The sequence below is a fragment of the Motacilla alba genome, chromosome 4 (assembly GCF_015832195.1).
Source record: "Motacilla alba alba isolate MOTALB_02 chromosome 4, Motacilla_alba_V1.0_pri, whole genome shotgun sequence".
Lineage (NCBI taxonomy): Eukaryota > Metazoa > Chordata > Aves > Passeriformes > Motacillidae > Motacilla > Motacilla alba.
The window spans coordinates 52,790,257-52,816,759 of NC_052019.1; the positions used below are offsets into that span (position 1 = coordinate 52,790,257).

General features: G+C 39.0%; 1 protein-coding gene across 1 annotated transcript in view; it reads right to left on the reverse strand.

Annotated features, from left to right (window-relative positions):
* The window catches only part of MMRN1 (multimerin 1), a 38,794-nt gene extending 14,032 nt beyond the window's left edge, over positions 1-24,762 (reverse strand). The window contains exons 1-5 of the mRNA XM_038136509.1: positions 24,125-24,762; positions 11,294-11,413; positions 9,068-9,174; positions 3,827-3,925; positions 2,011-2,184 (exon numbers count right to left, since the gene is read on the reverse strand). Coding sequence (XP_037992437.1) covers positions 2,011-2,184; positions 3,827-3,925; positions 9,068-9,174; positions 11,294-11,413; positions 24,125-24,651 — 1,027 coding nt within the window. The 5' untranslated portion in view covers positions 24,652-24,762. The remainder of the gene's footprint in view (positions 1-2,010; positions 2,185-3,826; positions 3,926-9,067; positions 9,175-11,293; positions 11,414-24,124) is intronic.
* Between the last annotated feature and the right edge of the window lie 1,741 nt (positions 24,763-26,503).

A 26,503-nucleotide genomic window follows, 5' to 3' on the forward strand; every position in this document is an offset into this window, starting at 1 on the left:
CTCCAGTGAGTGTTGCCCTCTATTAGCAGATGATGTGTTTGTGTCACTGAAGTCATAGATGAAACCAAGAATTAAAGACTTTTTGAAATGTATTGAATTGTTTGGTCACAGAATCAGACCTCACTCCTAACAAACCCTGATACAAAGATGGGCAGAACATTAGAGATTCTGTGATAAGAAAAAAGGGAGATGAATGGACTGTGAGAAAAGGACCTGGCACCAGAGGAAGAAAATGGAAAAGTAGGTGAAGAAGTAAAATGCCTGAATAGCATAAAGCAACTACAGACTTAACTGTGCTTCAAAAGCAGGTTGCTTAAGGATGGCAGTGGAACTGGGAAAGTTGTGGTTTGCTTCAGGTGAGCTTCTAAGAGTAATTTTTAGCAAGGTAGAATGTCCAGTGCTACAGTGAATAGCGTGGAAGATCCTTTAGGGTCCTGTTACTTTAGGATGCTGTTTATGCATTTGAGTCCAACTGTCTGATATTTCCTGGACAGAAACTGCAGCTGCCATTTGTCATAGCAAATAGAAGCCATCATACACACTAACCTTTTCTTTCTCTCCTCCTTTCCCCATTCCTGCTGTTTACCCATGTAGAAGCCAAGAATAACCTGTGTTTGAATGCTCATAATTAGAGCCAAGGAATGTAGTTAATAGCATCTTTTTCATCGCTGCTCTATCTTCTTGATTAGGAGACAGATGGAGAAGATAAATCAAAAAGAGGGATATCAGCTGGAGATATTTTCTGAGCAGGTATAATATAAAACATCCCAGGTAAAAACAATAAAGGCTTGAAGGGCGTTTTCAAAGGAGGAGGGTTTTGGACAGCAGATTTTAATTAAGACTTACACCCTGAAATAGAGATAGGGAGTGCAGAAGCAGAAACACAGGATGCTGAAAAACACCTTGTAGACTAGCATGAAAATGACAGCTGGAACAGTGAAATAGAAAAAAAAAAAAAAAAAAAAGAATGAGGAGAAAGCAGAAGGGAAATGGAAACTATTCAAAGACAGATTAAATGTGCACCCAGAGGTCAAGAATGCCATCTAGCAATATGTGGAGAGGTGAAAGCAGGTCACCGATCAAGAGATGAAATGAACTTGCATACAAGAGAGCCATCTAGCACATGGCAGGAGCAGCTCAGGAGACAGAGGACTGAAAATACAAGAAATGGCACCCAACTTGGTAAATCTGAGGAAGATACAAAGCCTCTTATTGTTTTGTTCAGTTTTATTTCAATGTAAGGAACTCCAGCATCTCTGCTCTAGTTTTAAATAGCAGATAACTCTCTGGATTCTGAAGTGTAAAATATGGTTTGGGGAATATTCCTGAAAAAATACTTGAGAAAAATACTGCACATTGCGGAAATGAAAGTTTCAGTCTAAATCTGCTTGTTAAACAACTCTTTCAGCTGGGTAACACACAGATCTTGCTGCAGGATTCACAACAAATGGATGCATGATTCTGCTGGTGAAGAGCTGCCCAAGCTCCTGATCTTTAGCTGTGTCTTTCTCTCATACTGAACATAATACAGGAGTTTATCAAAGATAGCCTAATACAATCCGGGACAAATTATTCAGCAGAATGCTTGCTGTATTATAAACACAGCCTCCACAGAATTCTTTATAGTTTGCCCTGTGTGTGTGAATTATGTATTAAAGAATATTTGTTAGACTTGGTAGCAAAACAAATACTACATCTTTTAGTAGCTGACAGATAAACAAAAACAGACCTGAGACTATTTGCAGATGCTCTAAGTAAATGAAAAATGGCTTGATAGTGGCTTAAGCTGCCATGTAGATGATGAAGCACCCAAGAATATAAATTTTTTGTCACTATGAAAGACACCATAGTGAATTTTGAAATAAACAAATTCCTCTCATGAAACAAAATTTTTTAAATTACTTCTCCAACAGTGCTGAGTAATAGAATAGAACAGTCTATGAAGATTTTTAGCTTTTTTTCCTGGCACTTCTAACAGGGTGAGTGATTACATTCATTTATTTTTCTTACCTTTTAGAAAAGACTGGAAGTCTCTGCCCTTATCTTCATTGATTTTGCCTTCCAGAGAAGAAAGCATCTTGCTCACATCATTCATCGCAGCAGCAATGCTGTCAACCTTCTTCTGTAGAAAAGTCAGTTTCATCTCCTGACTGCTAATCTTCTCATTCATTTTTTGAAAAAGTGCTTGGTTGGGACACAAAATGAGAAAAAAACCCAAAACAAGTTAGTATTGTTAAACATTATTTAGTGAATAAATAAAAGAAGGTATAATTAACTGAGAGACATTAGCCAAAAGTGGGGAGAAAAATTTCTGAATTTTTAGTTTTGAGTAGATCATCTTGATTTTTGTCATGTATCATGTATTAGTGAGATTCAGCAGCACAGCAGTTACTAATTACTGAAGCATATGTATCCATTATAAAGTATTTATGATTCTACAAGAGTATTCTGAATGGTTAGCTTATTTTAATCAACATAATGCCATTCTTCCTCTACCTAGTACCCTACAGGGTATTCAGTTAACTCTCATTTAGTCAATCTCCTTTAAAGCAGTCACAAAAGCATTCATTTTTACTTACCATTTATAACGTAACTTCATGAATTTGCAAGGCTTGTGTTTGAAGGAATACATTATCCATTGTTAAGGTGAAAACAAAGACTTGTTCAACACAGCAGTAAGCAGAAAAATAGGTAATATATAAATTACTTTGGAATAATGATTAGTCTATCATTAAAAATAGAAGCTTAACCTACAAAGTCAAATTTATTTTAAAACCTGCTCAAATTGTTCTTGACACCTGTAGTCTCCTCAGAAATAAAAAGGCCTAGACTCTGGCTGCCATCAGAGCCCCAAACTCCACCTCTGACCTGACCCTGAGACACTGGGGGAGTGGGGTTTCATCCCCATGAAAAACGGCCACCATTCATGTTGCAGCACGTGTAGGCAACAGCGCGGTTCTCCTCCTAAAATGGCAAGCATCGCAGGATGTCTCCCAAAAAAAGCTGCCAGCAATTAGTGACCAAAACGTGGAGAAGATTTTCAAATGATGACAAAGCAGTCATCTAACATAGGTTCTCAATATAGATCACTATTTCAATAAATCTTTTTTATACTGACCAGCTCTTACAATTCTCATTTTTCTGTACATACTTTAGCCAGACAACACTGACCTTATATTCCAAAAACATAATATCCAGACAAAATGAAATAAACACAATAATGAGCAAATGTATAAGGCAATAAGAAATACTCTCAAACTTCTCTGGCATAAATGTTTAAACTCTTGCTATGTTTCTTAGTTATTTGATCATCCTAGACATAGTAGCTTAAAACATGCCTTAGCTGCCCTCGTTAAGGTTTGAAACATCTTTGTACTGATTTTGAATAAAGAACCAATTTTTATAAGAAAATACATAGCAATAATCACATAGTCAAAAAGTCAATAACTTCATTACATTTTCTTCTGTGTGCAATGCTGGTCTCTACTACTTCTGTATTTGGGCTGGGGGTTTTTGCTTTAATTTTCTTTTTTTCCTCCTGTTAATTAATTTATTGTATTCAATAACGTAATAGCTTAAGTATCTCTATACCAAATACTTCCCCGGTTTTAATTTAGGCATAAAACCCTATGTAATTTCTAACCTGCTGGTATATTTAAATTCAGTATCTTCTGCCCATCTTTATCAGAAGAGCAAACCACTGCACCATGACTGATCAAAATTGACATTGCATTCAGGTCCCTTCAGTAGGCAGAGATTTTCCTCAAATTGTTTTTGCAGTGATCTCAGTGACTGGGTAGAGGTGAGAGCAATTTTAACAACTGACCTGGTCCACTGGGGTCCTGCAGAGCTCCTGGTGTCCTCTCACCAACAGTTCTGCTGCTTTCAGCCTGGTTGCTGTGTATAACCGATTGCTGTTCTTGAGCTGAAGAAGGGAGAAAAAGCAAAGTAAAGGATTTGAGTTAACCTGAGAACATGATAATTGGGATGACTGCACAACAATTTTTTTCTTTCTGTATTCTGTACCAGCTGTACTAAAATCTGATCATATGCAGTGACTCTTACCTGCTCTGTGTAGTGGGGGGCCACATTGCTGAAGATGTTGACTGGCTTTATAATAGTTTTCTCAAGAATGGCAGGGGCTGGTGTTAATATTAAAACGTCAACATTTGCTGTATAATAAACGGAATTTATAAATGCCCAGGGCTAAAAATTCCAGAGGAATATTTTAGAACTATATATAACAGCAGTATAAAGACAACACACAGATTGTCAGCTGGAAAACTAATTAGGGATTTTTAATGGCTACAAAATTAACCAGGTTTGTTGAAACTGATTTTTTGGTTGGTTTTTTGTTTGTTTGTTTTTACAGATTACACAGATCTTCAACCATGGAAATCGTACTACTAAAGGCAATGGTGATGCTACATTTTTGAAACACCTAAAAAATAAAAACAATTTCAAAACATAATCAAATTCTAGGTTCCAACAAATGTCATCTGACATTTATGACTGGTATACATATTAAAAAACTTAACAAAGGTGGCAATACTTTAAGTATTTTCTCTGGTGATGACAGATGGGATTATCTCTTCTTATTTTAAATTTCAGCCCAAAAGATCCAAAAGTAATTTTCAAATATCTGGACTAACATTATTAATTCAATATCACAGCTGCAGAAACTGAAGTCCAAAAAGTGCCTTCACTGACAAAAAGTAATGAACTGATCAGATAGCTGGGAACAGAACTGAGATTTTCATGTTCCTGACACACAGTCTCTAGCCGTCAGGCTTAATGGTGGTGTTTTACTTTATTAAAAAAAAAAAAAAAAAAAGCACAAATTAGGTAATAAATTTACTAGTGTAAATTGATATCACTTTTTATGTACTTGCTCAGTTTGTGGAACATTTTGAAGTCAACGTTCCAGAAGGAGCATGTCTAAGGAATACCAATTACGTGCAACTAATGTGATTTCCAGTCTTTAGTACAGTACAAGCAGAATAACTTGGGTATGGTGACATTATTTGGCACTTCAAATATTAAAATCCAGTTTAGCCATAATGCAAGTTACCAGGGAAACAGATTAAAATATGGAGTCAAGAAATTCCATGTTTCACATAACATTTGAAGATAAATGGACTGCAATTCAGACAATATAAGATGTTTAAGCTGTAAATTAAAGGTGCTGTAAAAGTCAGGCTAGGAACTCAGAGGAAATTAGCATATGGACCAATATTTTGATAGAATCTTTTTAAATTGCCTGAAGAGAAATACAAAATCCTCAAATGGTTATAATTTCAACAGCTTCCTTTATCTTTCTGTGCCATGGTTTTTGACAGAAGCTAAATTCTTGCAGTCAGCCCAACTCATTATACAGGATTTATTAGGTGGTGTTGTGGTGATACAATCTATGACAAGGGAGTCAGTTACTTTCCTGTGATAAAGACCAGCTGATCAACGTCCTTTTATTCTTTTATTTACTGGTCTTTCCTGTGCTCTAAATGCATTCACTGACACTGTTGGTGCTACAGATGCCTCATTTTTTTTTTCAGATATACTATCCACCTTATCTTTCATCCTCCCTAGTAAATCAATTGCCCCACGTTCTAGAATACCCAAACTCTCACAGTTTTATTCACTCTTAAAGTTCCAAGGATACGTATTTCTTCCTGTGTGCTTGTTTTACTAATGCTTTGAAATTATTCATGTAACATAATGGCTGTGAGACCAAGCACATAGCATCTCTGTCAGAGCAAGCCAGCCATGGAGCAAGCCCAAATTGCACTGCACTGCCTCTGACAGGGCTGGAGCCAGTGATGCACACACACACACACCAACCTCACCCACAGACAGTCACATACTGTGTACTTATCACATTTCACCACGGTACAGGAAAGGTACTTGGCAAGTAGCATTAGAAATTCAGGCTTTTCATTTGTGAAACAAATTCAGAGGAGTCACTGGCAATATAGCTTCTCCTACATCATTCTTCCAGCAGGGCTCAGACCTTTTCCAAAGGAATCACTCCAAGACATCATATGGTGATTACATTTATGTGCCCCGTATTCCCACAGCTGAGATTTCCCATTGTAGATGCTGGATAACAGCAGGTGTGATGGGAGCACCAGACCAAAAACCTAATACACATAGTCTTTAGAGTAGAAATAGCCATCAAATGACTTACATTTGAGACCTTTTAAAAATTAGATACGCCATGCTCAGTTTAAACAAAAAAAAATTTCAAATGAGACAGCTAGACCCACCTTAGAGGTGCCATTTGCAATAACAAAGCACCACAAAGAAAGCCAAAAAAAGCAGCAATACGAAATCCTGAGCAATGAGTCCTTCCAGTTGTATCAGAAAAACAAGTAATGCATACAGAAATTTAACATGAGGTGTCTGTCATCCAATATATTGGCCTGGATGTATAATTTATTGTCCCATGTATTCTTAAACCCAGCACTCAAAATAATTTCAGGGACTATTGGGGGGGAAAAAAAAAAGATTATTGCATCTTTTTGACTCTATATATCTTTGATGAAGCACGAGTGCCTGAAGGGGTTTCCCAGAGGGAGGTTTATAGTTTCCTCCCGTTCCCTGTGTTTCAAGGCGAATTCCCACCTTTTCTGCGCGCCGCTCACCGCACGCAGAAGATGGGACATCGCACGGCCATCTGCTGGAGAAATGGAATCACTGCCACTCCAGGGAATTCCGTGCTGACAGAGGCTGTGGCAGAGCCGGCCGCTGGCCCTAAACCATATAATTCGGTGTTCTGAACGCGCATAGAGGAACCGGGATTTCATTACCACACACACAAAGTTGAAATAAAGCTGTGTTTAGTAAAAGCGACGTGTCATGAAGTCTGCAACTCTGAGTTTGTGTCCTTTTGTTTTAGTGGTTTTGCTCTCAGTTAAGCATTTGATATTCCCAGGTCAAAATAATGACGCTTTCACTGTTGCATTGTCCATATTGACTTGTCTCATTAGACTTATAAAAATGACATCGACATTTTCATTCTTGTAAATTTTCTTTAGAAATTGCATTGTCCATGCTGGAATAGGAACCATGTCTTAGCCAATCTGGTCATGTGTTGCCACAAGGGAGGTAAGGTTACAAATAGTGATCTGAACACATCACTTCCACCTCTCTCACTACTGCACCACCTTGAGAAGCATTTGTAGCCAAGAAGTTACAATGGAGCTACCAAATAAGACTTTCAGATGTCTGGTAATAGCTATCAGGTGGTGGTAAGTGGTTTCTCCTGCCCAGACTGACTGAAATAGTTACAGATGACTTCACTCTGTCTGAGAGAGAAGTTACACCAGAAGGCATTTTAAATCAGCATTTGCTACAAGCAACCCTCATCACACTAACAGCCCCTTTCCAGGATCTAAAGGATTGTCAGAACGCTCCAGTTCCCTTGGCACAGAAACCCTTCAGTAACAATTCTGTTGTTGAACAACAGAGAGGCCAAGTGGGAGGCTCAGGGACTCGGGAGAGCCCCACTCAGCACTTTCAGTGCCTCTACCCTGCTGTTGTGGAGCACAGGAAGACAAGGCTATTGGGCTCCCAGCTGTTCAAGTTCATTAGCCCACACCCCTTTGTGGGAATTGAATAATACAGGCAAGCTTGTGCTGGTGGTCTGCTCCTCATGGGAGGCAGGATTCCAGAAGCAAGGAAGAAAAGCTTCTCTGACATAACACCTTTCATCCCAACCTCTTTAGGCACAAGCATTAATTAATTAAATATCCTGGTGCCCCTGTGAGATAAGTGTCATCTCAATTTTCTAGATGGGTTAACTTGGTTATGCAGATTATAAGTAGCTTCCCCAAGTTGTTCAGTAAGCCAGAAGAGGTTTGAAAATAGAACCCAGGAGATGTAACACCCACTCCTGTAACACTTCACAGCACTTCCCTTTATCCTTATTTTTTACACAGATGTCACTACAAATTGTGTTATGAAGATTTTCTTCCTGGTCTATGTTTGCCTGCTATTTTGATGCCATTTCAATTTCAATTTTGTCAACTGTGACATCACCCTTTACATTTTTTATTAATCTATTTTTGCTAATGTTTGCTCTTTTCTGAAAGGAAATATTTAAATGACTTGATCCATGCTCACTGGACACCCTTGCTGACCGACTGTGCTCTGTTATATCTCTTGATGTCTGACTCCACACTGCTGTGCAGAGGCGAATTTTGTGCCTGCCAAGGTTCTGGCTCTTTGGCACTGAGATTTCCCTCCTGGATGTGAACAATAGTGATTTTTCTTCATTCCTCAACATTAATTTTTAATCACAGCCCTTTACTTTACCGCTGCTGATTGAATTCCCTATCATATCTAATAGCCTTTCTTGCAATATTCATTAATTTAAAACCTGTATGCTGATGCCATATCTAATTTTTCAAGGACTGCTTGCTTAAGGCCAGCAGCAAAGAAAGAGCTTTTATACAAATGTAAAATTACAATATGATGCCACATGTTTGATCACCAGGGCAGAGGTAAAAGGCTATTCTGTCAAAAAGGGCACAATGTGTAATACCTAGAAAAATTCAGTCACTGTTGAAATGAACAGCAGAAGAGCTAAAAAATTCAGAGAAGTAAAAAAGTTGGTGCATTATTTTATCGCAAACAAAATATATTCTTAGAGCCTGAAACCAAAAGGCAAAAGAGTAACACTGCTGTAGAGGAATATTACAGCAAGGATTCAGTAAGGACCTGGATTTAAATCCCCCAGCACTCAATTCTTAATAACCAAAAGGTCAAAAGTAGAGATGCACTGAATGCAAACTCCATATTTTAGTAAAATTAAATATGGCTGGAGATTTTATGAGCTTTATTCAGAGTGCAAGAGGGGAAAAGACATTCTGCTTAGATGCTCTGCAAATTCATGTGCAGGGTAGAGCCAACATACCAAAGCATTTTAGTTTACTGTGCAATTTTTCTGGTTTTGAATTTAACAGAAAGCACTGCATTTGTTTTCAACAGAGCCATTTGCTTACAGATCAAACTTGCATTGCTTTCTTTTGCTGAAGTGAACAGTTCAGACCCTTACAACTCTACTCACCTTTGGGTTGGCAGTTTTGCCCACTGTACCCAGGACAGCACTTCCACTCCAGCGCTGTCACTATTTTATGTTTGATTCTGTAAGCTTGGTGCGTTGTTGTCTGGGACCTGTGAAATAAGAACAATTTAAATCTGTTTTAGGTAACCAAAGAGGAGCTGTAAGATACCTGCATAACTTCATTATATTATCTCACTTGTCATATCCTTTTATTACTGCTTGAAATTCAAAGTGAATTCTGACGAGGGTTTGGGGCTTCATTAGCAATCACAGCTTTAATACTGCAACCTCTAGATTATCTACATGAATTTCAAAGAAACCTGATGTCTATTTAGATTTCTTCCCAGAATATCTTACTTAGGATTCAAATACTGCAATCTTTTGTGGAAGACATTACAATTAATAACTACTAAACTGAAAAAGAGAGCCAAAAATATGATTGTCATGTACCACTTTTCCTTGAAATTGGTGGAAAAATGCATTCACAATAAATTTACACCACATCAGCATACATTTAATGCACACTAGAAACCTTCCCTTCTGATTATTTTAAACAAGATTATATAAACATTAATCCAATAAAGTCTGAAAAATTCCACTCAGGGAAAGGAGGGCCTTTCTATGTAATTGTGAGGCCTCAGTTATTACTTTTACAGCATGCAACTGCAGAGGAAACAGTAATTTTATTTCTGTGTTCCAACAGATTCTGCATGTCCTGGCCACCCCATCACTTCCCCTAGATTTCTTAACTTCACAGAGAAGTCAGTTTAGAATGAACACATGCTGCAGTAGGCCACACAGAATAAACCACAGCAACTCTCCTTGCCTTCTTAAGATGTTAACTATAAATCTCAAATAAAAATAATATCACACGTAGTTACTAGCTATAAGCACTAACATGAAGAAAACCTAAAATCTCAGAAAACCCAATGATAAAACAGTTACTGAATAGTTTTGTACACACAATCCCTGTACAAATCATTTCAGAAAAAGAGACAAATTTAAAGGCTGTCAGACCAAAAAATACCCTCCCAATGCATTAAAAAATGCCACCATGTTTTACACTCCAGTTAATGTTGTCACCCTTTCCCAAGGGATGTAATATTACATATATTAAAATTCTCATAGCAGCTGGCAGGAGCTTTGCATGTGCTCCCAGCCAGCTTTGGCTCTAAGAAATGGCTTTCTCAGCAGCAAGAACTCAATAAGGATTAAGGTGAACTGAATTTCAAGAGAGTTCCTGGTTATTTTGCTGTATGGATGGTCTTATGATAAAAACTCCTTATTCTGCATTAGCATAATCCATTCCTAAAAACACTCATAAAAATGAGGCGTCTATGAAAGGAGTTAATCAGGAATAGCAATTTCAAAAATAATCCATGTTAAAAAAAAAAATCTATGTAAACGAATCTCAGAAATTTATGTAGTATAGCCTTATTTATAGAAGCAGCACAAGGACTTAAAGCAAATTAAATAGGGAAAAAACCTAACACAAAATAACAAAATTGGCAACATTTCAACCACAGGGTCCACTCCACAGTTTTGCCATGCAGTCAATTGCACTTCAGAGTCACCAAATGCTAAGGAAGCTCTATTCCCAGTTTCAACTCAAAGCTTGGAGTGTGTTCTGCCATACCATCTAGAGGACAACTCCCAGAACAGTCAAACTGACTTTTAAGAGGCTTTTAAAATTTGCCAAGGGAAAAATACATTACAATCTCCATTTTGCTGGTGCTGTTTGATTTTGCCATTTTTCAAATCCATGCATGAAAATCCAATTTCACTTACAACTGAAATCTAACATTTAGAGAATACGAGGCACCCAAACCACAAAGGAAACCTGAATGTTTAACAGACGTATTATTTACAAGTTCCATCCAGGCCAATTACTTGTCTAGGTTCACTGCCTGACCAAAGCTGTGCCAGAAATAAGCACTAAGCAGAGAGATAATAAAAATATTTATGCCTCTCAGGGGAAGCTCTTTGCTTCAACAGAGCACAAGCTTGGAAAACTGCACAGAAAGGATTTTCTTCCCTGCATGTGCTTTAAAGCTTTGTACTTGTGCACCTCTCTTTGACTCGAAGACTTTGAACTGACTGAAGGGTGCCAGAGTGAGGGCATGCTCCCTCTTGTCTCCCTTTTAATTTTTCAATTTAAAGTCACATTTACGGTGTATTTGGTTGTAATTAAAGTGCTTGCAAATAGTCTTTCTTCCCAGTTCTCCGTACCTCTGAGCACAGGATCCAATCTGATAAGTGCAAGGCTTTGCTCTGCCTGATGAGAAGGTTTCTAGGTTATCCACCACAACTGTAGGTATGAGTCTGGTATGGACATAAGCACACCAGTTTCTGCAAAACAGAACAGGTAAAATGATTAAAAGCACAAATAACTTTTTCCATCATACCGTACATGATACTTAATTGTGAAAGTTAAAGCCATAATTTACAAATAGGACTAAGTTACAAAAATTTTTGTTTCACTCAGACTGCCAACGTTGTCTTGGGCAATTATGTAGTCTTTGTGCTTCAGCAAAGAAAACAAATAATCATTTCTCCATCTCTACATACATTCATATTGCAAATCAGTGTTTTAATTTGAAAACATCTGTGGAGTGCCAAGAACAAAGAAGCTCCCCTAGACTGAAGTAATGACAGGTCTTCAAATACACCTATTTTTCAGACTACAGAAACTGTTTATCCATAATTCAAAGGATTTTTCAGTGAGGTTTTTAATCATCCACAGCTTTCACTTTATGGACAGCCATTCTAGTATTTCTCCCTTGGCCCAGCAATACCATGAATACAGGTAAACTTTGTTTTCCAGTGCACTTAGAGGTCAAAGCCACACACAACAAACACATGCCATGGCTCCACACTTCCTTGTGCCTCTGGATGCCCATCCAGAGAAGGCAGTCACAAAATGATCACACGCTAGATGACTGCAGCACAGGGGGCCAAAGTTGGTGAGTGCAAGAGGTGGTTTGCTGCATTTTCTTTAAAAAGTTTCGAAGGAGGCTGCAAGCAAATACAAACTGTTAAATCAGATTTTGAAACTTGGCTACAGTAGAAGCTACAGTAGAGAATAGAATTAAATCAAAATTATTATGTGAATAATGGCTCAGTGAATAAGGACAGATTTGTACTGGGAAGTTATGCCACAGAGATGTACTGGTATTCCTTACATCAGAAGCAAGTAGATAAATATGTGATTTTCAGAGGCTTTTGGCAAGGTCAGTCACCAAAAGATATGGGGGGGGGAAGAAATCTATTACCTAGTAAGAAGACAGATCCTGTAATAAATAAATAAGGCATTAAATCAGAGAGATGAAAGACTAGTTTGCTTTTTCAATAAGCAGTTTATCAACACAATCTCACATTAATCTGTAATAGGCACTATACTAATTAACTAGGGGGAAGTAAATAAATAGGGGGATGGCAGGGTTATACAGAATTTTACAAAATCATTTCATGCAGTAAAAAAAGCTCAACTTGAGGAATTGCGTAAGTGTCATGATACTGAGTTTCCAACTAAGTAGGTGTCAGAAAAGGGTCTCGTAATGCAGAATCAAGCTACAAATACAGGCCTATAGGGATAGTATCACTAGATGCAGTAGCTTTCATTAGGGGAAAAAAATCTTGGAGTCCTTGCTAAAGGCTCTCTCAATAGGCCAGTTTATTGGTTTGCCTTAACTAAGCTAAGTAATCAAATACTTGAAATTAGTAGGGAAGGACTAAAGAACAAATAGGAATCACCACTGTTTCAGTACATCAACTCTTTCTTGCTGTATATGAGTTTCTGGCCACTTTGAACAGAGAACTCAGGTTTGGTCCTACACCCTAAAGAGAGGTGGAAAAAAAGACAAATAGAAGAGCAGGAAGGATATGAAGTCATGACATTCATTATTCAGTTAGTCTTGTTATGATAAGTGGACATCAAAACAAAACAGGTTTAAAACTAAAGAAGACAAAAATGAAGGGTCAGGCAGCATTTCCATAGCCATAGACTGTGGTGAATTTGGAAGCTAAAAAAGCAGTTAAACTATTTCATGAAACTGCTTCATGAAAAAAAAACATGTCATTAGGGTACTATCAGTTTGGTTTTTTAACAATCATTAAGTTGCAACTTCAATCTTTGTCTCAGGAAGCCTCCCACATGGAGACTGGAAGGCATCTTGAATAAAGTATTACTGTGTTTCTGCTGGTGGAACAAATGCCTATTTGGCCTAGTGCTTTTTTTCTTTCATCTTTAACTTGGTGCAGCCTTTCTCAGGATCATGTTATTCCCTTGTCCATGCTTTGGATATTTAATTTTTGACTTGGCAAGTTAGTGACTAGACATTGTTTCACCAGTAGGACTGGTGGAGCAGCAAGAACTTACAAACAATATTTGCATATGAGAACCTAAAGTTCATCTTTCTGTGTTGTGTTTTGCTGCTAGCACTTTCTTCCAGTTATAGTAGTTCTTTTCATGTTTCCTGAAAGTATTTACCCCATATATCATAACTTGCTATGGGCTCCTTAGAGTGGAAATCAAAACACAATTAAGACCAGATTAGTTCCATTTACTTAAGTGGCATTACTACAGATTTACAGTGTTTCAAACATGAAAAATAGAACAAAACTGTATCAGCATCTATCCTTAAATGATTGCTTTTGTCTGCTGAGATCCTACAGTGTATGCACATTATGCTCAGTAGCGCTGTACTTGGAAAATGATTCCTGAGAAAAAAAGCAGGATAAGCCAGAAAGATGCTAAAACTAACAGATTTAATCTCACAATATCTCTACTGCCAATATTGCAGCACTCCCTTTCACAACACACATTGTTTATTTGAGGAATAACGTGCCTCATATAAAATGGGCTTTTACTGAGTGCCTTTGATCTGATTTTGCTCACTCACTCTCCACTTGCTTGAGAGTTTTCATTAAGATAGTATTTTTTCTTAATTAGGTATAAAAAGGCTGTGCTTTTTTGATGTTTCCTTTATGTTCTCACTCCTTTAGTTACTGCCTTTTATCTGTGTCTATTAATTAAAGACTGCATAAATATTTACTAAAAGTCCAATGCAGTTATCAAGCACAAGCATAAAGATTAGGTATTCTGCTCACTTTCTCTGGGGAAGTCAGAAGCAGCTATATTTGAGAGACATAAAATTGGCAAAAAACAAGAGGAAATTTTAGTCTTTCAAGTTTTGCAAAGGAATAATGAAGTTACTTACCCACCTCTCTGGGTCGGGCATGTGGGTCCTAGTCTCCTGTATCACAGAGACTGGCAGTAGGAACAAAGTGATAATGGTATTTGAGTTAAACTCCAGCAACACAGGGGACTTGGTGCCCATAGAAGCACTGCCAGGAAAACAGCCCTTCCAGGGGGCTTCCTCACTGAGCATCAGGGAGCACAAGAGTGGGGCTTCTTCCTAAGGGAAGGGTCAACCACACCAGCCTGGCACTGACCTCACCAGCAACCTGCAGACAGCAGTGGAGTGGCAGGAACAGATCAAGGAACAGCCCAGCAGGGCCCAGGTAAGGAGCCAGTCTAGAAGATTACTGGAGACAAACACCCTCGTAAGGAAGAAACACCACATCTTCCTGCCTGGGCTTAAGTGGAGTCCTGGCACAGGGGTGTGAGTGGAAGCTACAGGTGAGGTTGCTTAGGACCATCAAGGCTTGTTATCCCACTCAGTGCAGGCATGAGATCTCTTCCCTTTCACAGCTGTGGTGAGGGTTCTGCAAATTCATACCCAAGATTAAAAACTGTATTTTTTTTTCCTCGGAAGTGCAGCACAGATATTAAACAAACAAATAAACAAACAAACAAAAAAACCCTCTCAGCATATGAATGGGATACTAAATATTTCTTAACAAATGCAGGAAGTGATTCTGGTCCAGACTGACACTGATCTATTCAGGAGGAGTTCTGACTAAACATGGGGATTTGCTTATGATTTAAACTAAGTATAGAGAATGTAAATATCTACATTCCTAAATAAATCTTAGCAATTAACTGATGGCACTCAACGTCTGCTCAGAAAACCTCTGAAGCAATAATGCCATCTCTAGCTGTTATGCAGTACCACATGTGCATTCCTGTTCCACATTAGATTTCTAGAAAGTGAGAAGCCTTGGGCAGCTGGGTGCTAAGCATCCCACCTCTGCAAATAAAAAAGCTAAATATAGGGGTCAGATTTTAAAATCTGGGCAGGGGTGAGGTTAGGGACTTGGGCCTGTGGCTCCCTAGCCTGCGCTTTAACCTTGCATGCAGATCTGACAGCTCATCAGAAAAAAGGCATGAAGCAGAAGCCGTACGGCAATATTGTCATTGACAGCCAGTTGGGCAGTGCACATGTTTGGGGTATACATCATACTAACTGAGAGCCATTTTACACCTGAGCAAATGGGGTCAATGAAAATATAAAAGAATGAAAACAGGCATTAAAAAAAATTGCAAAATACATGAAAGCACTGTAATATAGTTTTCAGTTAAAAAAAACAACCCTACCTCTTCCCCAAACCTTTAAAAAAAATCACACTGTTGTTATTATTACTATTATTATTACTATTACTATTATTATTACTATTACTATTATTATTAATATTACTAAGGGTCTCTAGCTTTGAGGAATAGCTACTGGGATTTGCCCATTTGGAGATGTCTTCCAAAGAAAAATATGTTACAGTACACCCCAAACGTTAATGGCTATTCTTGTTTTTTAAGGACAGTTTGAACTCAGCCTCTGGTCTCTACCAAAAATGTAACTCACTTGAGCAGATTGTTTCCATTTAAAATATTTAACTCATTCTTAATGTACATGAGTGCAATATCTGAAGTTGTGGTTCTCACACAACCCAGCAATCTTTGATCAGGCTAAATATTCACAGCAAAAGAGCCCCTGGTGTGACTCATAATTAAGTTTACGCTACCAATGAAATAAGCTCATTAAGAGACGTTAAGAATGTAAATATAATTTTGAAATCAAATTGTCTGAAAAAATGTAGATTTGGAAATAGAAGATGAAGCGTGGCGGAAGAACTATGACAGGCCGTGTTAATGCAAAGGCAGAACAGAAGACAACTGATTTGCATAACAGGACTTTAAACCTGAAAATCCTCTTTACCCTCCCTGGAATAATTTATTCCAAATCATCAACACAGGCTTCTAACATGCAGATTTTGTTGAGAGCTGGAGGAGCCTAGCGTCTCTTTTGCATTGAGCCTGATTTCAATCAGGAAAGCTGTATTTAAAAACAAAGCAAAACCTTCACAAGATACAACAGAAATCCAGCCCGGAAAGAGCGGTACAAGCCCCCCAGCTGGCAAAAAGCCCAAGTGACAGATTTCATCCTCCTCTCGCATGTCTTGGCCAGGAATATGCACTGGTGGCAACGTGTGGGAGAGTCCTGAGGCCTTTGAAGCAGCCTCCTTGATGTGGTGTTTGCTGCGGTATTTCCAGCCTAAATCAAACTGCTCCTAGCCCAGCTCTGCCCTCGGGGCGGTTTGGCTGTACCCGAATGTGACATCCCACCCTCAGGGGGGAGGAAGCACCCACGCCGAGAAGCAGGGCACGGTAGGAGGAGCAGCATGGAAGCTGCGAGCCCGTCTGCTCGGCAGCCTCGGCAGCCAGAGCCCTCTGGGCCTTGGGGCCATTCCCAGTTCCAAGTCCTGAGCAGGGAATCGGCCCCGCAGCCTGCCCAGGCGGCTGGAACAAATGGCCCACAGCGGGCAGGGACCCAGTGGCACCCACAGTGTGTACCTTTTGGGGTCCCCGCCTCCTGGTTCGGGGGACACTCGAGAGCTCTTAAACCCGTCTTTGCACGGCTAAACCCCGTCCTAAGCCGCGATCAGCCGGGCTCAGGCGCGGCAGTGCCGGGCTCGGCTGGCAGGTGGCGGCCGCAGCCCGCCGAGGCGCCGGCGCTGGGGCACCCGATGCCTCTGAAAAGCGAAGCACGATTTACACCCGATTTTTTAGGGTCCCTGCAGTCCCACTTCCACAGCACATTTCCGTTGTAAAACGTTCCCTGGGTCCATTGCCGAGAAAAAAAAAAAGCAAACCTCACAAAACCTGCCGGCAACGCCTGTACGTGATTGCTTCTGCCTGCCTGCAAGCACAGATCCTTCGAAGCGGTCCTACAGCCACCCCACAGCACCAGTGCTAGTCGGACCACAAAGGGTATAGAATCAGTCATGGCCCCTTCATACCGTACCTGAAAATGACTGATTTTTGTCTGTGAGTAAATTAGATTACCCGGCTTTTAATAGAAATGCTATTCAATCAGCCCAGCTGAACTTCACTGACTCATGAAAATGAGATTACTGTGTTGCTGATGGAATACAAAAGGACCCAGAGCTGGAGCTGTTGTCAAAGTTCATGCCCAGCTTGGTGGTTGTGCCTCATTCATGTTGTATGTAGTTTATTTCTATTTCACAAAATAGTTAATTAAATACTCACCTCGATTCTACAACAGTTTTAATCTTATATTGTCCTTTACGCCTGAGCAAAGGGGATGTATAAAGATGATACAAGCATCTAGAGCCAGGAGATGCTGGCTTTTCAATTTGGTTTAAACAACCTGCCAAGTTTGGATGAGGAGAGGTAATGTTGATTGACACAGTGTAAACACTCAGATTATAAGGATAGCAAGCACCCTCACAAGGTTCTTTTTTGCTATTGCATGGCAGACTGGCTTTAGCAATTTCCTTTGAATTCCACTAGGTGACCACAGAGACTTCTCACTGTGATACGGTAAATTCTATATCTTTAGGTGAATGTCGGGGGTCTTTCAAAAATATAAGCTCTTTTTCAAAGAGAAATTATAAGCTTGAACAAAACCCAGTTAATTCTTTCGGTTTAGTGCCCAGCTTCCTTTGCTCTGAAATGTATGAATCTCAGCTGCAATAAAAATTCAGTACTCACTAGGGACTGACCATAAACAAATCAAATTGGAAAATGTGTTTTACAAGCTGGCTGGAATGGAAGAAACAAAAAGGTGCATGTGACATGTAATATAAAATAGTAAGTGATAGTAAAATATATTATAGGATATGTTTTTATCCCTGAGAAACAACTGACTTGTTGACACTGACTGGAGCATTAGGTGCCAAAGATTTGCTTAATGTTTTTTTTTCAGGACTCAGTGTCCTGACATTTTGTCCTGTCTATTACAAAACACAAATTCTGCTCTCATCATTCATTTCCTTTTTTCTGTATTACAGCACTGAAGCCTTGGACTGCGAACAGCCTCTTTGTTTCATGTGAATTTTTATTTACTGTTTGTCCTCCCTTGTGCTGCAAAAATTAATTCACAATTTCCACTCATCTAGCACTTCACCAATCTGTTTAAGCATTTAAAATGTTCTCTTGCTGCAAATCAGATCACCTCTTTGATACATGATTTTCCACTCCATATTCAGAGCCCTTTAGCACAATCAAACTTTTCCAGATAAAATTTAGACTTTGGAGAAGATATCCATTAATCTCAAATCTTTGAGAATTAAACAGCAAAACACATCCAAAAATGCAAACAAACTGCTCTTTAAAGAGGTCTGAATTCCTTTTTACTTCAGGAATATAAATTTATTTGCCATCTTCTAATTCACCCAGAGTACAAAATTCATTTATATAGTTCTGGTCTTGTCTACTGCCATTGCTTTCCAGGTAACCTTCAGGGGTGTTGGTGTTCACTGCTTTTTTTAGTGCTTTTGTGATCTACAGAAAAGGAGATTGCAGTATGGCAGTGATGGCTTCTCCACTTTGAGAAACACTGACAACTTAAAAAAAGCCTTTGTAAGTGACAAAATGAAAATATAAAAGATAAGATCCATTAAAGTTTCAGGGGTGAATTTGTCCTTGTTTATAGGGTTGTTTTGGGCAGCTTCTCTTTTCTTGTTTCCCTTCATTAAATGATTAAAAGCCTTGCCAGTTTCTTTGTATCTGATTTGCCACCGCACCATACAGATACATATCTTTATGCTGTCACTGTCTGATCTTATGGGGCTTTTGAACAGAAAGGATCTGAACCAAAGTCCATGAAATTCAAGGTGATTTTTTTTTTCCACAGGCTTTTCCTCATGACCAATGGTGTTGCTTACCAGGAATGTGATACAGAATAGATGTTCTGTATCAGATTTGGCAGAAAACCTGACATTTGCAACACTTGCATTTTCTATCTGGCAACACAGATAATGCCTTTGGAAAACACATGGGGACACACCTTGCTGCTGTCCTCTTCTTGCCAAGTCTATTCTAGAATTAGTATCAGTTCTCTAAAATGTTAGTTATATTCAGATTTGTAAGAATGCCTATTTTCTGTGCATACCTGAGCAGATGTTTCTGTTGTGCCCTAAATGAAATGCCACGAAGAGTTGGCTATTTTCAGTGGCTAGTAGGTAAATCCTAACATTGTGTCCAGTGTGGTACAGTAATCCTTATCTATTCAGAGGGGTGAAGGGACATTCCAGGGATGGAAAACAGTCTCTTCCTAATCCTTGCTGTTCCCATGGCAGATGAAGCAAAGAGCAAGAGCAAGATAAGCATAAGCATTAATGCAATAGTTAGTGTAATGAGACAAACAGAAACCTTCCTTACCATCCTGAAAAAAAAAAAATCAGAAATCATCTGTATAGTGGTGCCTTGTCTGATCACAGAAAAACTAAACAATGAGACTCTGAGCATGCTAAGTACTTTGTGAGTATCTCAAAAACAACTTTGGCTAAGAAGTGATTTTTTTTCCACCAGTGCTATGTTTCCTGTCCTGCTGCAAACAGTCCTGTCCTGACTCTACTAGCCATCATTGCCTTGGGACTGCTATGGGAGTAACACTGAGCTTAGCATGTGTAGGAGAAATGGATTGTGGGCTTACAGCTGAGCATCAGAAATACATTCAAGGTGCTGCTGGATGAGAGTGACTTATTGCAAAGATCTGCATAGCTGTAGATTCTGGGGACAAAAATTGTCAAACCCACCCTGATGCAGCCACCAAGACAACCTCAGGCCTGGGTGAGAGCTTCTTCCTTCCAGGTCATAGTGAATATACCAGTGAGGCAGAAACCTAAGCCATGTGTGACTGTATTTTTTGTAAATGCACAGTGATGTAAAATCTTAGGAAACCAATTCAAGAATTGTTGTCTCTGCTCCATTAAAAAGTGACATGATGAAAAGAGACTGTGAACCTTGCATTAACCGGGCAGTTAAATCAGGTTTCTATGTGCCTCATGTATCTGAACTATCTACTGATCTTAACCATTCATTTTAATTTGTCAGCACACTAGATTTCTACCAAGCTGATACAGACAAAAGCAATTTCCAGAGAGAAATGCTCATGTCTGGTCATGAGAATGAAATATTTCAGCACTCCTATCACATGTGACAGCTAAGCAAATCTGTCCCTGGTGCTGACTCTATTAAACCCTTCTGTGCTAAGTAATAAAATACTGTCACCTCACCACTACACAAGGTAATGGTAAAGGAAGTCTATAAAGACCCTCAGTGGCTTCAAGATAACTGGAAAAAGTGTAACATACACATAATAAGAGAAAAGACTAATGCAGAGCCACTCAGCAGTGCAGGGATACTGTGCTTAATTTACAACCTGAATGAAGGTCTCATTTATTCAGGAGCTGCCTTGGATAGTAATTGATAAAATCAGGTTCAGAATGAAAAGATGAGTGTGCTGGTTTCAGAACTCTACCTGAGACTTACTCCATTGCACCACTGTTGCTTAAGCTGCTTTACAGAAAGAAATACTGCAATTGTCTCTCTCCACAGGGTGAAAAACATGTATCTCAAATGAACTCAATTGAAAAGAATGCATCATAAATTTTCTTCTTTCACACCAAATTGATACTCAGATTTATGTCACTAAATTTCAGAGAAATTCTCTCACTCTGGGTTTCCGTGGTTTCTTTATTCATTGATATGGGTTGCATAAAACTTTGAAGACAGGTAGAAATAAAAAAAAATTAAAAAACCCCATATTTGTAGAGACATTAGGATTCACATTTCAGAAGGTAAGTAAAATTCATTACTAGGAGTGAAGAAATGAATTTTCCTTCTGCTCAGGCCATTCCAGATGTGCTTCCTATGAAGTTTTCTTATCCTCATGAAAGCTTGGGTGCAGACCCTGCCTGAAGGGGGGAACCCTCACCACAGAAAACACGCTTCTGAAATGGTTTGAGAGCAGACAGTGACAAATTGTGTTCTCCTGTACCTATTCTAAGGTTAATTATAAAATCGTTCCAATGTGAAGGAACGGGATTTAACTGCATTTCTGTGCCAATGAAGAATAAGGAAGAGATTAATTTCCTTAGAGAAAAGGATATGCCCAATATTTAGCCCTTGTCATACCACATCAGGATGTGCTAGAGAGAGGTTCAAAGCCTAACGTAGTTCTAGAGTGCATGTTGTGAGATATGGGCGAATAATACTGTCCTCACATAACCTAGGGCAGCAACAGAAAGAGAATTTTCTTTGTAATTAAGCCATTAAGGCACAAGATCTCCTTCAGAAAGGGGTATTTGGGTAATTTTGTACAATGGACACATATTGTACCTTGTGGACAATCTGACAGCCTTACAAACTCTCTAACAAAGTGTATGTATTGGTATTTTTTAAATTATAAATGTTTAAAAATAAATGCTCATTCTTGTCTTCCTTCTGTTTTCCTTCCATGTCTCTCACGGATTTCTCTCTATTGTTCCTTATAGAAATATGAAGCCTCCTAACATCAGCATTTCTGCACATATGTTAGCACAATGGGTTGCCATAAAGGATTACAGAGTCATGCAGCTCCTACAAGGTCACTCAAAAATTCAGGTTGGAGTACAGACTATAACCAAAGAGGTGCTTTAATGCAAAGTAAATTCAAAAAGTAAATTGTTTTTCCAAATTTCCTCAGAGACAGTACACTTTACAGTTGTGGAAGCTGCTATTGAGTCATGCTGTGCTTAGGCTTCAAATGAGTAAAACCTTGAAGAAAGCTGTGTCTTTATTGGAATTTTCACAATATCTTTTTCATTTTATTTGTGATACATATTCAAAACAAAAAAAAAAGAAAATATATGGTACAAATTATTTAGGGTGCAGTCAATGGCACCTGCACTTAATAAATAAAATTTTTTGTCTTCTTATGCATATTTTCTCAGCAGTAGCTTTTCAAGTGTTTCACAGCAGTGATTGGTAACAGTCAACACCCTAGACTAGGCATTTTCTCATGTCCTCGCTGAAAAAGAAAAATGAGTCACAAGCAAGTTTATTATTCATCCAGGTCTAATCCATAAGGAAAGGAAGGTGGAACAGTGAAGTAAGTCACAGTCCAGGTCATGGCAAAAGTGCAAGGGAAGTTCAAAACACCACATCTTATTGTAAAACCACTCATATGCAGTGGGAAGGCAAGCCTTATAGCACAAGAATCTTATTGTGAAAAGGACTGAGCCACACCTAAAACTGTAGATATTTGCTAGAGAGGGAGAGGCTATGTAGCTCAGCAGTTTGAGCAAGAAAATGGGGACTCAGCATTCAATTTTATGCTGGGGTTTCATGCTGCTACACACTCCTGTGAATGTGATATGCAATCCTAGCTTTATTGCTAACTGGCTCAGTGGACTCCAATATGCATGTTGCACAGCAGGTTGCTCCTTGACCAGTCATGAAATTAGGTGCTGGCAAATACAAGATTTGCTTCTTTTGCCTCTCTGCAGCTGCAATCATGTGTCATTATGACAAATAAAATACATGACCATCTTCACCAGAGACTAATTTTTTTGCTACTTGTATTTATATCTCAAGTAAAAGGTAGAAATCTGCTGGTTCACAGAGTTTTGCTGAAGATTAATTTAATTGGAATACTGCTCTTGAAGAAGCTGCGAAAGCTAAAGACCAAGGTTAGCATGTATTAGGATTTATTTCAGTGGAGATGTAGCTATCAGCACTCATGTAAAAAGAGACTCCATTTAACTCAGGTGAACTTGGACACTCTGCCAAACACTGTGGTAAGGTGGTGTAACAGATGACCTTCAGAACTTAAGGAGTATGCTAGGAAAGCTGTCTGGGAAACACAACTCCTTTACTGGGCTCTGTCTTCCAAGCAAAGGACTCCTTTCCTTTGGGTCCTTATGCATTACTTCATTTCCACATCATCCAAAACATGCTCAGGTGAATAGGAATCTTTTCTTTCAATTGAAGGAACATTAACTCCCAGCCACACACAGCAAGAAAATTGTAGGAGTGATGATTTATTCTCCTTTCCATGAATTTGGATGCTACCATATGGAAAAGTAGTATCAAAAGAAAAAATCTATAGTCTGAAAGCCCATTCTCCATAAATGCTATGGAAAACAACCAATCCTTTGCAGCTTTCATTTTTTACCAATATCTGATTATATATCAGCAATTAAGGGAAACTTGCAATATCCCCATTGAGAACTGAAGACATTGGGGAACAAAGAAAAGAATTGAGTGCTCCAGAACTATAAAACTAGACAGTACAGTTTGCTATATTCTATTATGCACAGCTATTGTGTGTTAAGTTATAGAGCTCTGAATGCACATTCATCTACAACATCACTTTTCATAAGTTTTTCATCACAGAATAGGATGTTTCAAATTGTCAGACATTGATGCATTTTGTACATTTAATTGCTTGCATTTTCAATTTAGTGGAGAAGTTTACAAACACAGTATTTTTAATAGATTCAAAATGAAATAGTGCATTTGCAATTTCTTTTATCCACAAGAAAAGAAAGAAGAAAAAAATATCAATAGTAGTTTACTGTGCATAAAACAGGGGGCCATATATTGTAGTCCTTTCCTACCCATATATGATAATGACTTCCCTGTTGATTCTAACCACCCTAAGGAATAAAACATTGCAGCATTTACTCTGTTAGAAATGTTACAATGGTTTTGCCTGAATAAATGCTGCCAGTTTGGTCCCTTGCTTGTTTTAGATGGTCTTTTTTAAGGTCAAAAAATAATTTTACTGAAATTGCTAGGACTTTTGCCAATTATGCCACTGGAAACAGGAAAATAAGCAGTACATAGGAGACAAGAAAAAATATGTAGCTTACTTTCCCCTGGTAGTTTCAAAGCCGGGTGCTTTGGAGTTGGCATCCTGCTGGATCCTGGTGATACCAGTGCTGTGAGAGGACTGCTTGACAGATCTGTTCCCTGTAGCTGTTCCTTCCAGGCTTGCAGTGACCCCTTGAAGAAGAGGGATCTCTCCAGCAGTGCTTTGTAGGGTCCCTTTGCTGCGAAATGAACTTCCCATCTTGTCTCTGCCAGAGTCACCATCACTGTGTCCATTTGACTGACTTGCAGGGGTAGGTATTGTAGGACTGGAAGTTTTCTTCACTGCTGTCATTCCCAGTGTCTCGCCTGCAGATGCAAAAGGAGGCCCCTGTGAGGCACTTGCTTTGGCAGCTTGAATTTCAGAGTGGGGTGACCCCCTAATTGTGGTCAGAGATGGAGTCGAGTCTGAGGGACTTGTCTGGGTTTCATCGCCTTGTCCTGTGGTCCAGAGCTTTTCTAGAGTGCTGAATCCAGTGCTGCCCCTCTGTAAGTGCAACAGGAGCAGCAAGAAAATGATCTCTTTCATTCTGATAGTTTGTAAATGCTACAAGTTATCTCACATTTATTTCCTAAACAAGAAATCCTGTAGTTTCTCTGTCCTCCTGGGCTGCTGCTCAGATAGTGAGCCTAGCCAGAGGATGCCCTGACAGGCTTTATTTCTGTAGAAAGGAAACAGGTTTTGGTGTTTCAAAACTGACTGAGGAAGCCTGGTTTCCTGTTTCTGTGGATCCCGCTGCACCCTGTGACCCCTTGGAGAGCAGGACCATGGCAGCCTATGTGGGAGGAAAAAAAGAAGTCTGCAGAGGGCACAGGATAAAGATTAATGGTGCGATAGAAATGTGGAAAAATATGTACTGTGAAGTAATCCTGAGGGATAAAACCTGAAATTATTAACTATTTTTCCTTTCACATGTACATGTAAGGACAAGTGACGTATCACATGTGCCCTTTGGATGGTTCAAACTTATGACCTTGTTATTGGAAAAAGAGTAGACAAATGTGGTGTGCTACAAAAAGCTGAACATTTGCTGTGTCTTTTCTTTTTTCTCTGAACATTTAAGCACACTGCTGCTAACAGTGCAGAGATAAGGAAGAGTACTGTACCCACCACTGATGTCCATGCCTGGAGATATTCAAAACTTGACTGAAAACTCAAAGGCAAGACCCTGAGCAACATGATCTCAGCCCTGCTTAGAGTTGGGTTCTGCACCAGATGACCTTCAGATGTCCTTTCCAGTCTACATCGCTCTATGAAATTATGCTTAGTAGCTGCAAGGTTGAACACTGCAGCCAGGAAAGAGGAGATGAAAGATTTTCTCCTCTTCTGCCATTCTCGAGCTCTCTGAGAGTAAGGCTGCTTAGTTTCTTGCTGAAGGAAAAGAAAGAGAAAAGGTAATTGCTGTGGAAATTGCATAGAGAAATACAACATGAAATTTTAAAGGGGGTACAAAACAGCAACAGAATAGACCTGTCAGGAACCATATAGATCTGAGAGGCCATTGCACATCTGTTCAAAAAGCCTCTGGCCGCTGACACAAGTGCTGTACTAAGGACTATGGACAAGACATCCCTGAAAGCAAGCTCACACACCTGCAAACTTAACAGCATCTTCTGGGTGTGCTTCATGACATTTGAGGATCACCTTTTTCCAAAATCAGATGCGAAATCCCCATTCCATGGAAATCCAGTGACTAGCAGGGACACAGTGGAAAAGCTGGTAAATTCCTTGCATATTTATTCAGAAAATACTTTCAAAAAAACCCCAACCCCAAACCAATACACCCAAGAGGAAAACAAACATGGGGGATAAACCACCAGCTCATGCTGCAGTCAAATAAATCTCTGTGATGATTTTTCCTGTTTAGAAGATTTGGATAACAGTGCTTTGCTTTCAGTTTCCAGGTGAAAAAGTTTAGGTGTGCTAAAGGGCTGGGATTTCCCTCTCTTATGGTATATTTTTCTATTTTATTGTCTTGGAAAGCACAGGCTTCTACCGTGTAAGTAAACCAGATGCAATTTTATGATACAACACACTAGAAAAGATATGCAGTTGTGCTTTCTTTTGGAGATCCCCTCTCTTTTTTCTTACTCATAGTGAGATCTGTACCCGACCTTTGAATGTAGGGCACAGGAGACAACCTAATGAGTGATTTAATTTAAAGACTAACACAAGCAATTTCATCTGAGTGCTTATCTTTTTGAGCTTTATATTTGAGATTTTGAATTAGTACAATTACCTGAATTAGCATTTAGCATCCCATATTTTTAGAAATTCCAAGACAAAATGAATGGTAAATAAGTGTTGACTGTATTTGCAACTTAAATGCAAGCTGACTTTAATAAAAAAAAAAAATACAGCATCTACATACTACATTTAT